Below are 14,233 nucleotides of genomic sequence, written 5' to 3' on the forward strand. Positions count from 1 at the left end.
CATACAAAACACCAACCGAAGTTACACCACAGATTAGGGAAGAGAACAATGTAGGTGGGATATCATTTACAACATAACACAACTTATGACTTGAAGAATTTTGCACCATCTTGGAAATCCTATCACCTCTAAGCTTCACACCGGCCTTCACACCACCTTGCCTAAGCTCATCATAGCCCATCACTCCAAATCGACTACACCCATGCCTTCCAAACCATCGTGCTCTCACCTTTTGTGGCTCCATTGCATTGCCCTCCACACCCAGCCTGGCCTCATCACCCACACCATCCATCTCCTCAATTCTACCCCATGGCCGCCCTTCACACCACACATAGTGGCCACCTTTCACATTAGCCTCAGCCTTACCCTAGCACTACTTATGGCATCACTCTTCACACTAGCCATGTGGCATGCTTAATCCTTCTACACTGCTCATGGCTTACACTAAACCATCATGCACTTCCGCTCACACTTGCATGCTCCAACCCGCATGCCCTATACTCTATAACCGCCCCATCTTTCTCTTTACCCCACCAATAAGTGCACCACACTATCTTGCTTCACTCTGTTGTGGCACTCTACACTACCCCTTTCACCTTCTGCCATCTTGCATCTGATTGCACTACATTACCTCACACTTGGTTTCCTTCACACCATGCCCATCTATCACAGTGCCCATTGTTTATTGCCTCTTCACATCGTTGGCCGCACTGCACACTAGTGTCCCTTTTGCCTTTTGCCAGCTTGCATCCCAGCTACACTACATTGCCTCATGTTGAGCTTCTATGCCCATTGCTCATAGCCTCTTCACAACCATTGCTCCACACTGTTTTGCAGCACTGAAACCCACTTAACTGCTCCACACCACTATGCTCCAACTTGTTGACCTTCTCTCCCCCACATCACTCCTTGCACTCTAAGATAATCTTTCAAAAGGATGGGGAGAACAACATGCATGGAAGGATGTGGGTGATGGGGAGGACACGGAGCAGATTCAAGATGCGTAAGGCTCTAGCAACCTAGACCCGACCTATTATCGAAGGTAAGATATGTGTGTGTGTGTGTGTATGTGTGTATCCCTACTCCCCTCTTATCTACATGCTGCCCTTGTTGCTGTGTATTAAGCTTTTAAGTTAGGTTTGTAATGTCACAGATGTAGCATGTGATATTAAGCTTGTAAGTCCCTGTGTAGGGATACAAAAGATGTAGCATGTGATAATAATCTTGTAAGTCCCTATATAGGGATACATCATATCCCGCAACCCTCTGTAACCAGGCATGCCAGAGATACTCACATCTGATTACATTCCATAATGTTGTTGAGCATCCTATGTTTTCTCCTAACATTGTATTCTTCCAATTTACATCTTTACCCCATCTAAGAGAATAGATGCATGTAGCTCTTTGAAAGTGTTTGAAATGTGCTTGCAATTGAAGAAGATGTGGAGGTCGTCCTCAGGTAAGCCGCATCTTGCACATTGATCTGAGGCAATGTTAAGCTTTGTTGCCTTGCTCTGTGTCCATATGGCTCTGTAGGTTTCCAGTCAGCCAGGCAAGACATGATTTCTTGGGTTCAATGTGTGAGCTCCACAGCTCCTTGAGACTGTTGTACCATTTTTTCCTGTCCCAATGGATATTCCATCTGCGGTTAAGAGTGACATGAATTGGGGGGGATTTTTCGAGATTAGGGATGGGGAGAAGGGGTTTGTTCTCTAACCATTGAAAGGCTAGAATATTGAAGGTTGGGGGGCTGCTGATTTTCCAGATTTCCTGTTGGTTCCATTGAATTGTTCTGCTTTGGATTAGATCTAACTCTGGGGTTCTACAGTCGAATTTGGCTACCAGTTCTGCTCTTGTGAGCCAGGTACCTTGGTGGGGGTTGAAAATATCTGCCCAGGTTGCTAGACCTTTTTTGTGGAGATTTAGAGCTATTTTCCCTTCCTCTGGGTCAAGGGGGGTGAGTGGGAGAACAGACCACCAACAAGAATCTCTGGCTAATATACCTTCTGATTTATTGACCTTGGGTATAATTGAAAGAAACCTTTTGAATCTGAGCCAGGCTTTCCAGATGGAAGTAACAAGCTGGCTACCTTTAGGGGTTATAGGGTGCTTGGAAGCTACTATGGTGATGATGGGTAAATTGAGCCATTTATTGTGGCCTGTGATTGAGAACCTAGGGGTGTCCTTGACCAGTAGCTGTGCCCAGTCTTCAGTGGGGTTCTCCATAGCTCTGATGATCCATTTAGAGGCCATTCTGTCAGCGATGTGTTTGATTTCTTCTTGAACTAGGGGCAGTTTAAATAGAGCTGGGTCTGTGTGAAACCAGTTAGCTTTATGTCTATTGTCTTGATGATCCATTGTAGTGAAACCAGCTAGCTTTATGTCTGTTGTCTGTGTGAAACCAGCTAGCTTTATGTCTGTGTGAAACCAGCTAGCTGTCTACAGAACATTCACACCTATTGTATTTAGAGTAAATTTCACCACTTGCATAAGCTCTATCTAGCCTGGCTTTTCTGGAGAGATCTCCTGTAGAGTAGTTTTGCCATGAGAAGATTCCTTCTTGACCCAGATCTTGCAGATTGAACTTGTGTTTTACTTTTTCCCAAGCTTGTTTCTCTGAGCCAAAAAGGGCTTGTCCTTTGGCTTTGAATCTGTCCTTGAGGGTTTCCACCATGTTAAAGTCCCCCATAATCAGCAAAGGTGCTCGTAACCTTAGAAGGGAGTTCCAGGTTCTGGTCCTCTGTTTCTGTGGGCCGTGGGCATACACACCTACAAAGGTGAAGCTGTTCATGAGAACAACTATCCATTGGTTGTTGCTGTCGATGTGGAAGTCCTTTAGATCCTGGATGCAATCATAATGGATGCCCATTGCTAGGCCCCCACTTCCATGGGAATGAAGTGAGTATATCCAAAAGTGCTCAGGGGAGATGGAGTAGAGCCTTCTGTTCAGTTCCTCTCCTGAAGTCTTAATCTCCACTAGAGAGATGATATCCATATGACCTTTGGCTTTGAACCATTGTCTTACTAGTTGGGCTTTCTTTGGATCTGAAAGTCCTTTGACATTGAAGCTTGCAGCTTTCATTATCTTTTGTTTGGGGGTTTGTTGAGGCCTCCTTTAGTGATGACTGACTGGGGGTTTGTTGAGGCCTCCTTTATTGACTGACTGAGGGGTTGTTCCCAGGTGTGCTCTGCCTCTCTTGAGTTCTTTGCTTATCTCCATGTCATTGGGGTTTCCTATTTGTGGATTGGAGCTCTTTTCGGGAGCTAAAATGCCTGATGTATCCATATCTGCTGCATCCAAGTTGTCAACTTCCTTCTCTAGTCTCAGTTTGTTAATAGGGGTATTTTCAACACAGTCATTTTCTTCTTCTGTGTCACCTGGGTCTGGAACAGCGACGACGGCTAAGACTGAATATCTATTGGGCTTGACTAGGGGGTGAGGGGGTTTGGGTTTATAAAAGGGTTTCCTTCTGCTGACTTGTACGAAATCTGATTCTTTTGGGCTTCCATTAGAAGGAGGAGGACAGGGGTTCGGAAGGGCTTGACTCGGGTTTGGGGAGGGGTTTTTTTTAGCTACTTGGGGGAGGATGAACTGTGGGTTTTTGATTGGGCAATTTCTGATTAGGTGCCCTTGTTTCCCACAATGGAAGCAGGAGTTTGGAAGGTGTTTGTAGAGTATTGTCTGAGTGTGAGAGAACTTACCACACCTTATTGCTATCTCGTCTGGGAGAGGGAGGGACAGATCAAGTTCAACTAGGACTTGGGGGTGCCAAGCGGGGTTGTAGTCCAAGAAGGCTTTGGTACCTAGGACTTGACCTAGGAGAGCTAAAATAGATTTGATCCATGGGTTCAGATGAATGGGGAGATTAGGTAGTTCGACCCACACAGGATAAGCTGAGGATTTGGGGCCATCTGGATTAAAGTCCTTTGTCCATCTCATGACGCAGAAGGGGAGATGTCTATACATCCATTGACCTGAACTAATAACCTTCATTGCCATGCTTGGATCTTTGAATAAGAAAAGGTAATAGCCTTTGGCCAGGGCTTGAGTTAGGGTAACCTCTATTCCAAGAGGTGTCCAGCTGTCCCTTATCCATGCTCTCATTGCTTCCTTAGATGGTCTCGGACCAAAGAGTAGACCAACCAGGCATCTTTCTGAATAGTCTTCTACTTTGCTTCTGACCTGTTCTATTGGTAGACTTACGTGTACAGTGTTGGTAGAGTTTTTACCTGGGGTGGAGATGTTGGCTGCCTCTTTCTGTGGGGCTGCTGCTGCTGTCTGTTCTTTTGCTGACAAGAGGGAGGCCTCTTTGAGTAGTCCTTGTTCTTCATATTTAGAAGTTGTTCTTTGGCTTCTTTTAATTCCTGAAGAACCAGCCTGGTGTTTTCATCCATAACTGCGTCTATGATGGCCTCTCCACTCCACGGTTTTTCTGGATTGGGGTTCCAGGGGTTTGAGTGAGGGGCAAGATGAGAGGTTGAGGGTGAAGCTAGAGGGAAGTGAGTGCTGAGCATATGGTTTACTTTTGCAGGTGAAACTGAAGAATTCTGGGGTCTGATAAGGGACGGGCTCCTCCGGTCAGTGCCCATGCACTTGGGAGGGCATCCGCCCATCCACGGAGAAGGAAAGCCTACGCTGCAGGATTGAAGAAAGGCGGGAAACTGAAGAAGATGAAGCGCAGAGTTTCAGTCGGTTTCCAAAAAAAAATTGTAAGGCATGCCTTGTCTGAAGGACACGTTGCCCACAATGTATCTTTGGATTCTCCTTCTCTCTTAAATATATCTGCCCTTTTTTTGAAAAAAAAATACCTTCGAATTTAATACTTGAAGGTACAAATGCCTCGAGATCTTGAGAAGTTATAGAACAAAAACATTGAGATATCAAGACTGTCCTATATAAATAATTTCACAATGTTTAGATAAAGGTTTTCCAATTTTTGAGAAAATATTTTTTTTTTCGTACATTGAAATCCAACTTCTAAGGGATGTGTACACCTCGTACAAAGTAATGATTCTTGTTGACCAGTGCTCATCAGTGCTATTCTGAGAAATTATTAATAAAGGGTTTTTTTAAAATTCGATAGTTTTTGTTCTATAACCTCTCAAAATTTACAAGTATTTATACCTTTAAATTTTAATTTGGAAGGTATGTTTAAAATTTTGAAAGTGCAATTACACTAATTACACTGTACTCAGGTTTTTTTAGCACACTGAATGTGACATCATGTGCTGTGGTGCGTGGACCACTGCGTTGGTTCAACTTGAAACGATGAATTCAAAGACAGGCTAGTAGTAGGTCCGGACTCCGGAGTTTGAAGTTTGAACACTCTTTTACTGTTTTGAAACTTCTGGGCCAGCGCCTGGAAACTTCCTAACATTAAACAAGGTGGTGGCCAGTTTTCACTGCATATATATACATGCCTTTGTCCCCTTGCCATTTCCCGTCTCAATATTTTCTCCTCTCAAGCAGCCAGCTCACAGCATTAGGATTGGTTTTTAGTTCTAATCCACCTTGTCTAGTTGTAATACACCTTGTTTAGTTCTAATCCACTTTGTCTAGTTGTAATACAGCTTGTTTAGAGATCATCAAGCCCGCAGTTCACCCTTCTCCTTCACTCATCTCATCGTCCCCCCCCAAAAAAGCAACAGAGCATGCGTAGAGCAGCCATAGCCTACAGCCGCGAAGATGACATCTCCAGCAACCTCCTAGCACCCTTGAGACTCGGCGAATTTCAGCTTTCTCACAGGTGATTCTGACACCATTCAGTGGCTTTTGCTTTGATTGCTTCATGTGATGGGCCTCTCTCCTGATTATATTTTCCTTTTGTGTGCTTAATAGGGTTGTGTTAGCACCGGTGACTCGCTGCCGAGCACTCAACTATGTCCCTCAACGTGCCCATATTGAGTACTACGGCCAGAGATCCACTCAAGGGGGCTTATTAATCACGGAGGCTGTGGCTGTTGCCCAAGAAGGAATAGGGTGAGCAGCGCATTCAAGCCTCTCGTTTTCTACCTTTAAATCCATGCTATTTAGATTTCTAAGTACATGAATGGTGAGATCTTATTTGTTCTTCAGGTTCCCACATTCTCCTGGCATCTGGGCCGAGGAGCAAGTGGAGGCATGGAGGAAGGTGGTGAAAGCAGTGCATGACAAGGGCGGCATCATCTTCTGCCAGCTGTGGCATGTGGGCCGTGCTTCTCATACACGTATGTGCTGGGCGTGGCTTGTAGATTCATTTTGAAGTGGTTTAAGATCTGAGAGTTTTGATTTCACGAGCTAAAATTTGTATGTGTTGATCGTTCTATCTAAGCTCAGATTGATGGTGTTTATTTGTAGATTACCAGCCCAAAGGATGCCCTCCAGTGTCGTCCACTGGGAGGAGAGTGCCCAAGGAGTGCTCCATACGGCTGCCGGATGGGGTGATGGCGGAGTACTCACAGCCCCGCGCCCTACAAATTCACGAGATACACTCGATTGTTGAGCAGTTCCGGCAGGCGGCTAGGAACGCTCGCAGGGCAGGTAGAGGAACATAATCTCTATTAGCGTTTAATTTCCGCAATTAGTGGCTCTAATGATGAATTTTAAGGCTAATGGGTTCCAACATTTAAATGCAGGGTTTGACGGGGTGGAGATCCACGCCGGCCACGGCTACCTGGTGGACCAATTCTTCAAGGACGGGATCAACGACCGGACCGACGAGTATGGAGGGTCTGTCGAGAACCGCTGCAGGTTCGGACTGGAGGTGCTGGTGGCTGTGGCGGGGGAGATGGGCGGCGAGCGCACCGCCATCCGAATCTCGCCAATTATCGACCATCTGGGCGCCACAGACTCCGATCCGGAAGGCCTTGGCCTTTATCTCATCTCGGAGCTCAACAAGATGAAGCTGGCCTACCTCCACCTCACGGAGCCGCGCTTCACCAACAAGGGGGTGAAGGACACTGCAGACAGCTGCCTCGTGTTTAGCGAGGCCTACGGAGGAACCGTCATGTCCAGCGGGGGTTATACACGTGAGTCCGGCATGGACGCCATCCGCAGCGGGGCGGCAGATCTAATCTCCTATGGCCGCCTGTTTATCTCTAACCCGGACCTCCCCCTCCGTTTCGCCATTGAAGGCAAGCTCAACCCTTACGACCGCTCCACCTTCTACACCCACGACCAGGTGAAGGGTTACTTGGACTACGCCAATCTCAGCTCCAAGGAGGTGGCGGACGGCTGGTCCAGGAAGACTTTTACCCGGCGCAGCAGGAAGCTGGAGATCAATCCGGCCTCCCCAAAGTGCGGCAGACTGCTCGGGGATCTCTCGTCACCGCGCACCCCAGTGGTGGCGGGGTCGCCGAGGTTTTGAGAGAGCTTTCATATGTTGGCTCCCGCACAAGGTTTTCCCGACGTCCCATCACATCAGCACTCTGTTCAAAAAATAATCTCGTGCCGCTTAAATAATGCCAGAGTATGTATACGCCTTTTAATATTATGTTTCTTTCTGTACTAGTCTAGACTCTCTACACATCTTGCTTTCAAACGATGGGCCCGGATAGGGTATTGAAAAAGGCAAGAATTTTAATAAGGAGATGTAGATTATGCAATTATGATTTGGCACCTGATTGTAACATACTAGTCTCCCACCCGTCCTCCGGACAGGGAGAAATGCATACCATGGAGACAGGCTTTGATTTGTAGCTTATTGAGCACTTGGTAGCCTATTGTACCATGGTTATACAAATTTGAGGGCCTTTCTTAAGACATGGTCAACTTCACTTGTATCTTAGGCATGTGGGCGATAGAGGAGCAAGTGACACGGAAAAATAAATTTCTAATGCAATTGTTTGTCAAGGGTTCTTGGGCAATGCCTTGGCGAACATGCATATTAAATGAACGATGCTTGCAAATGAGCATGTGCAGCTTGACATAATACATACACCCTGCATCATACGCACATACATACATGCATGCACATTATAACTACTTTCACCTTGCCATTTGCTCGTATGCTGCAACTAAAAAAGTTTCAAGATGCAAGTGGTCATTCCATTCATAGAGAGGCCCAATTAAATGCATCAATTCAAAATAGTTCCATGCCTTTGCAGTGATTTGTTAGCCATAAACTATAATTAATGTAAAGTAATCAAGGCTCCACTTGTCATAGGACGGGAGAGGTTTGGATACCATACAGGAAGCCTTAAATTCGAAGACCATTTTGGCAGTCATGGAGGACTTTGAAGAAAGCATCAAAATCGGCATACTTGTATATCAAGGCACCATGCTTTGCATAGTAGCAAAAATATATAGCTCTTCCTTCCTCTTTCTCTCTTTTACCTCCCTTTATCTCTTCTCCACCTACATAGACAAAGACACATAGAAAACTAACCAACACAGTCTCTCTTTGCATTTTCTATGTAAAGAGAAACTAAGAGTGAGAGAGAAACTATGTCTATATATAGGCAAGTCTCTCTCTCTCTCTTTTACACACACACAAACAAATCTCTCTCTCTCTCTCTCTCTCTCTCTCTCTCTCTCACACACACACACACACACAAACAAACAAATCTCTCTTCCATAAAACTACACATATTATAGTGTTTCTAATATACACAACCAAAAAAGTTTCAAGATGCAAGTGGTCATTGCATTCATAGAGAGGCCCAATTAAATGCATCAATTCAAAATAGTTCCATGCTTTTGAAGTGTTTTGTTAGCCATAAACTATAATTAATGTAAAGTAATCAAGGCTCCACTTGTCATAGGACGGGAGAGGTTTGGATACCATAGAGGAAGCCTTAAATTTGCAGACCATTTTGGCAGTCATGGAGGACTTTGAAGAGAGCATCAAAATTGGCATACTTGTATATCAAGGCACCATGCTTTGCATAGTAGCAAAAATATGTAGCTCTTCCTTCCTCTTTATCTCTTTTATCTCCCTCTATCTCTTCTCCACAACCTACATAGACAAAGACACATAGAAAACTAACCAACACAGCCTCTCGTTGCATTTTCTATGTGAAGAGAAACTAAGAGTGAGAGAGAAACTATGTCTGTATACAGGCAAGTCTCTCTCTCTCTTTTACACACACACACACAAACAAATCTCTCTCTCTCTCTCTCTCTCTCTCTCTCTCTCTCTCTCACACACACACACACACACACACACACACACAAACAAATCTCTCTTACATAAAACAACTCATATTATAGTGTTTCTAATCTATACAGGATTAAGGGAGACTTGCCCTCCCTCCACGTGGGCAAAGGAGGGGGGCCTATTTCAAAATACTCCCTCCTCCTTGCAAGCGTGACGTTTACGCTTGCATTTGAAAATTTGAAAATACCCACTCCTCCAATCACTTCCAGTCGTTTCATCACCTCTGGGTCGCCTGCTGTTCCAGTCGTCATCGTCATCACCTGAGGGTAGCGTGCGGCACTTCACCTCGCCTGGCATTCGAGTCGTCATCACCTCTCCAGGTCGCCTCTAGCTCTACCTGCACAGTTTGTTGTTTGTGCATGATCGTTAATTGTGAGTACTTAGCATCGGTAAAAGGAGCCATTACTAATCACAGAGTTAATCACGTGCTTCACCTGTCCTCCCCCTCTGACATTCCTCACAGCCTGCACCACCCGGGTGCCTCGCAGTGCCAGTACCCGTAGTGTCTCCATTTCGATCCCGTTGGATGCACCTGCGCGCGCCATATAATAAGCATGTAAAACATGAAGCAGTGATTCAATGAAACGAACCTGTGACAATGGCCATACTGTCGGGTTGCAGCACGCGTCCATAGCCCTCGCCCCATGGCGCATCTGCAGAAAGCCGCTGGGCGAGTTCTTCATGCCCTTGATGAGATGGAAGACGGAGCCCCCGCCCACAGCCCCCATGCCCTCTTCCAACAACAACAACAACTCTTCTGTTTGCATGCAACAACAGCTCCTCTGTGTTGCATGCAAACAGATTGTGAAGGTGGTGGCAACCAGATGTCGGTGATTGTGAAGGTGCTTACATGAGAGTGGGGAGGCGCAAAGGGCAGGTAGGGAGGCAGGGAGGGGCGCTGCTATGGAGGAGAGAAGAGAAAAAGCTGGAAGAGGGGAGGCGGCAGGGTGAAAAGGCTGAGAGCTAGCTTTCTGGACTCACTCAAAGACCAAGTCCTCAAAGACAAAACACAAAACCAGAAACACTGGGAAGCTCTCTGCGTTTACTTGCAAGCCGACTCCAAGCCTGGACGTAGAGGCGGTAGAGAGAGAGAGAGAGAGAGAGAGAGAGAGAGAGAGAGAGAGAGAGAGAGAGAGAGAGAGAGAGAGAGAGAGAGAGAGGGAGGGAGGGAGGGAGGGAGGGAGGGAGGGAGGGAGGGAGATGATGCATGCATGTCCACCATTGCGCCCAGAAACAGTGAGAAGCTCCCTGCAAGCCGACTCCAAACCTCGACGTAGATTCCACCACCGCGCCCAAAAACACTGAGAAGCTGCAAGCTGACTCCAAGCCTCGACGTAGATTCCACCACCGCGCCCAGAAATGCTGAGAGCTTTGCCCAGAAACGCTGAGAAGCTCTCTGCGTTTACTTGCAAGAAGCCGACTCCAAGCCTCTACGTAAAGGCGAAAGAGAGAGAGAGGGAGGGAGAGGCCCGGGAGGGAGGCAGGGAGACGATGCATGCATGGCATGTTTCTCCACGCATTGACGTAGAGGCGGTAGAGAGAGAGAGAGAGAGAGAGAGAGAGAGAGAGAGAGAGAGAGAGAGAGGGGAGGGAGATGATCATGCATCGCATGTTTCCCCACGCGTTGACGTAGACGCGGTAGAGAGAGAGAGAGTAAAATAAAAAGTGATTTATTTTGTTATATATATATATAATATATTGACGTAGAGGCAGTGTAGAGAGAGAGAGAGAGAGAGAGAGAGAGAGAGAGAGAGAGAGAGGGGGGGAGATGATGCATGCATCGCATGTTTCTCCACGCGTTGACGTAGAGGCGGTAGAGAGAGAGAGAGAGAGAGGGAGAGAGAGAGAGAGAGAGAGAGAGAGGGGGGAGGATGTTTCTAAATGCCCTTGATGAGATGGAAGAAGGAGCCGTATGTATATATATATTATATATATATACAACAAAATAAATCACTTTTTATTTTAAAAATCCAAAATCATTTTACTCTCTCTCTCTCTCTCTCTGCTGCCTCTACGTCAACGCATGGTGGTGGACATTTATAAACTTATATATATATATATATATATATATAGAGAGAGAGAGAGAGAGAGAGAGAGAGAGATTTGAATTATACGTTTTATTCGAAAGAATTGTATGTTTTCAGTAAAAATTTAATCGAGTAATTTGGAGATATGTCATCAATTTGAAGAAACTTATTGTACGATAGAATGTTACTAATATATAAGCCAGCCAGATTTGACATTTTTGTTGTGGAACTTTACTGAACTTTTCCTCTTTGTAGAGTAAGAATGTAAAACTTAAAAATGGATATTTAAATATTAAAATTATATATATTTTTTAAGCATAATTTTTCATTTATAAGTGAATAATCTATTAAATATTTTTAATATTCTAGATTACATTTTTGAAGTGAATAGTCTATTAAATATTTTTCCTCTTTGTAGAGTAAGAATGTAAAACTTGAAAATGGATATTTAAATATTAAAATTATATATTTTCTTAAGCATAAATTTTTATTTAGAAGATTAAGGGAGACTGGCCCTCCCTCCACGTGTTTTGTTATACACACACACACACACACACACACACACACACACACACACACACACATATATATATATATAGAGAGAGAGAGAGAGAGAAAGTGTAGAATAATTTGGGTTTTTTAATTAAAAAATGATTGAGAAAAAGTGGTTGCATTTTGGCTAGCCTTCAAATTTTTAAAAATTTTGGTTATTCTATGTATGCCAGGCACCTCAGTTTGCTAGCTTTGAGCTCCATGTGGTCGTGCCTTCGCCTCCTCGAGCTCCTCGACTGCCTTTGCCTCCTCCAAGTGCAAACCAGAACTGGTACTGCGCTGCTACCTTGAACTCGATGCAATTGTATACATGAGTGTTGTAATGAATTGTTTTATAATTAATGATTCAACCTAATATAAACATCAATTCAAAACCTTCCTAAAAAGTCAAAGACTGATGACTTTTGATTAATGTTTGATAAAGATTTGGATTGTTTTGTTTTAAATAAAAGATTTATTTATATAGAATATATATATATATATATATATATATATATATAGAGGACTACCTAAAGATTTCAAACAAAATGTATTATATATATTTATCTATACCTTGAACTCGATGCATTCATGGATGGGAGAGGAGGCTATTCACATGAACGACTTGATGTCAACGGTGTGGCAAGCAGCCCCTTCGCCATGGCAGAAGGAAACGATCGATCACTGTCTTGGTTTTTGTTGTGATACCTGAGAACCCCATGGGACCAAATCCCTTCTGCATTGCATTGCCCCTCATACCTCTTATGCTCGAATTATTGACATGCACGCCTTCAAGAACAGATTTCTTTATGAAAGCTGGCACAGTATGTGTGCTCTACATGGGGAACATGCATGTTGTTCAAACAATGTGTCCTCTACATGGGGAACATGCATGTTGTAATGAATTGTTTTATAATTAATGATTCAACGTAATATAAACATCAATTCAAAACCTTCCTAAAAGTCAGACTGATGACTTTTGATTAATGTTTGATAAATATTTGGATTGTTTTGTTTTAAATAAAAGATATATATATATATATATATATATATATATATATATATATATATATATATATATATAGGACTACCTAAAGATTTCAACCTCACATGATATTTTACATATTCCTAGGTGAATCCCTTGGGCCCGCACTCTCATCCATATTTTTAAATGAGTTTCCTAAAAGCTAAAATTAGGTGAACCGCCTTGAGACATATATAGATATATATACAAATACATATACATATACATATGTATGTATATGCATATACATATACAAATACATATACAACCATATATGTATGTATATGCATATGCATATACATATACATATACATATACATATACATATACATCATGTGGATATTTTTTTACCATTCATTCACTTGAGCGTAGTTGGGTCTTAATCTATTCTACGTACGTGTGATTTAGTTTGTGATTCACCGTTTCGATTATTTTCATAATCCATAATTTCTTCTAGATTAAATAAAATTTAAAAAATATTTCATTCATATATTTCTTAATGATGTACAGTATGGATAACGAGGGGAAAATTGTGAGGTGTTCCATGGACGTTCAGGATAGAAGCCATTGTGCAGAGTATTCAAGACCTCAACAATCTGAGGTAAGAGAAGATAATGAGAAGACTCAACGAATAATGCATGCTTTTAAGCAATGCCAGAGGAAACTAAAAACCTCTACTAAGTGGGTGCGACATAACCATGGTAAGAAGACTCGAAATGGAAAGAAGACAATAAATGTAACATCAGAGAATATACTCCATTTGGTCAATGACACAAACTCCCATGTGTTAAATGTGGAGAGCTTGATTGCTGGTCTTGGTCAGTGCATAAGAAATCATGGAAGTGGGGAGAGCAGTTCAACTTGAGAATCAGTTTCTACCATTATAAGTAGTAATCACGAGATCAAGGATATTGTCGAAGCTACCTACCTCCACATAATGGATACATGTGGTGCTTTCGGAGCACACCTATGTGATATTGGTTGTCGAAAGACAATTGATGCTATAAAAGAGCAACAAGACAAGTTAAGTGCCCATGTTGATAGGCTTGGAATGGAAGTATCAAGCCTTAAAGTAACATTGAATAGGTTTGGGGCTTTACTTACCCAAATGAGTCGTAGATTGCAAACACGTGGAATGTAATTACTCAATTGGTTCACCAATTAGGAGTTGATCTTATGATCCTTTTGTAACGCTTATGACACTATTATCTTTTTGTAAGTTTGGGCTCTAAGTACTCTAATGATAATGATGGTCCTTTACTTACCAAAATGAGTTATAGATTGTAAACACATGGAATGTAATTATTCATTTGGTTCACCAATTAGAAGTTGATGTTATGATCCTTTTGTAATGCTTATGACAGTATTTTCTTTTTGTAACTTTGGGCTCTAAGTACTCGAATGATAATGATGGTTCTTTTTGTCTCTCAGATATCATTGTGTGTGTGTGTGTGTGTGTGTGTGTGTGAGAGAGAGAGAGAGAGAGAGAGAGAGAGAGAGAGAGAGAGAGAGAT

At 43.2% G+C, this 14,233-nt stretch overlaps 2 protein-coding genes across 2 annotated transcripts in view; both read left to right on the forward strand.

Moving 5' to 3' along the window:
- Positions 1-5,443: 5,443 nt before the first annotated feature.
- LOC147636292 (artemisinic aldehyde Delta(11(13)) reductase-like) lies at positions 5,444-7,486 on the forward strand. Its single transcript, XM_086801737.1, has 5 exons — positions 5,444-5,747; positions 5,840-5,980; positions 6,077-6,207; positions 6,338-6,520; positions 6,616-7,486. Exons 1-5 carry the CDS (start codon positions 5,653-5,655, stop codon positions 7,344-7,346), a joined length of 1,281 nt encoding a protein of 426 aa, XP_086657863.1. The 5' UTR covers positions 5,444-5,652; the 3' UTR covers positions 7,347-7,486.
- Positions 7,487-9,781: 2,295 nt separating this feature from the next.
- Positions 9,782-14,233, forward strand: part of LOC147636293 (uncharacterized) — a 28,905-nt gene continuing 24,453 nt past the window's right edge. The window contains exon 1 of the mRNA XM_086802101.1: positions 9,782-9,979. Coding sequence (XP_086658227.1) covers positions 9,782-9,979 — 198 coding nt within the window. The remainder of the gene's footprint in view (positions 9,980-14,233) is intronic.

The sequence above is a fragment of the Cibotium barometz genome, chromosome 8 (genome assembly GCF_041138505.1).
Source record: "Cibotium barometz isolate CiBa-2024 chromosome 8, ASM4113850v1, whole genome shotgun sequence".
In the NCBI taxonomy this organism is placed as follows: Eukaryota; Viridiplantae; Streptophyta; class Polypodiopsida; order Cyatheales; family Cibotiaceae; genus Cibotium; species Cibotium barometz.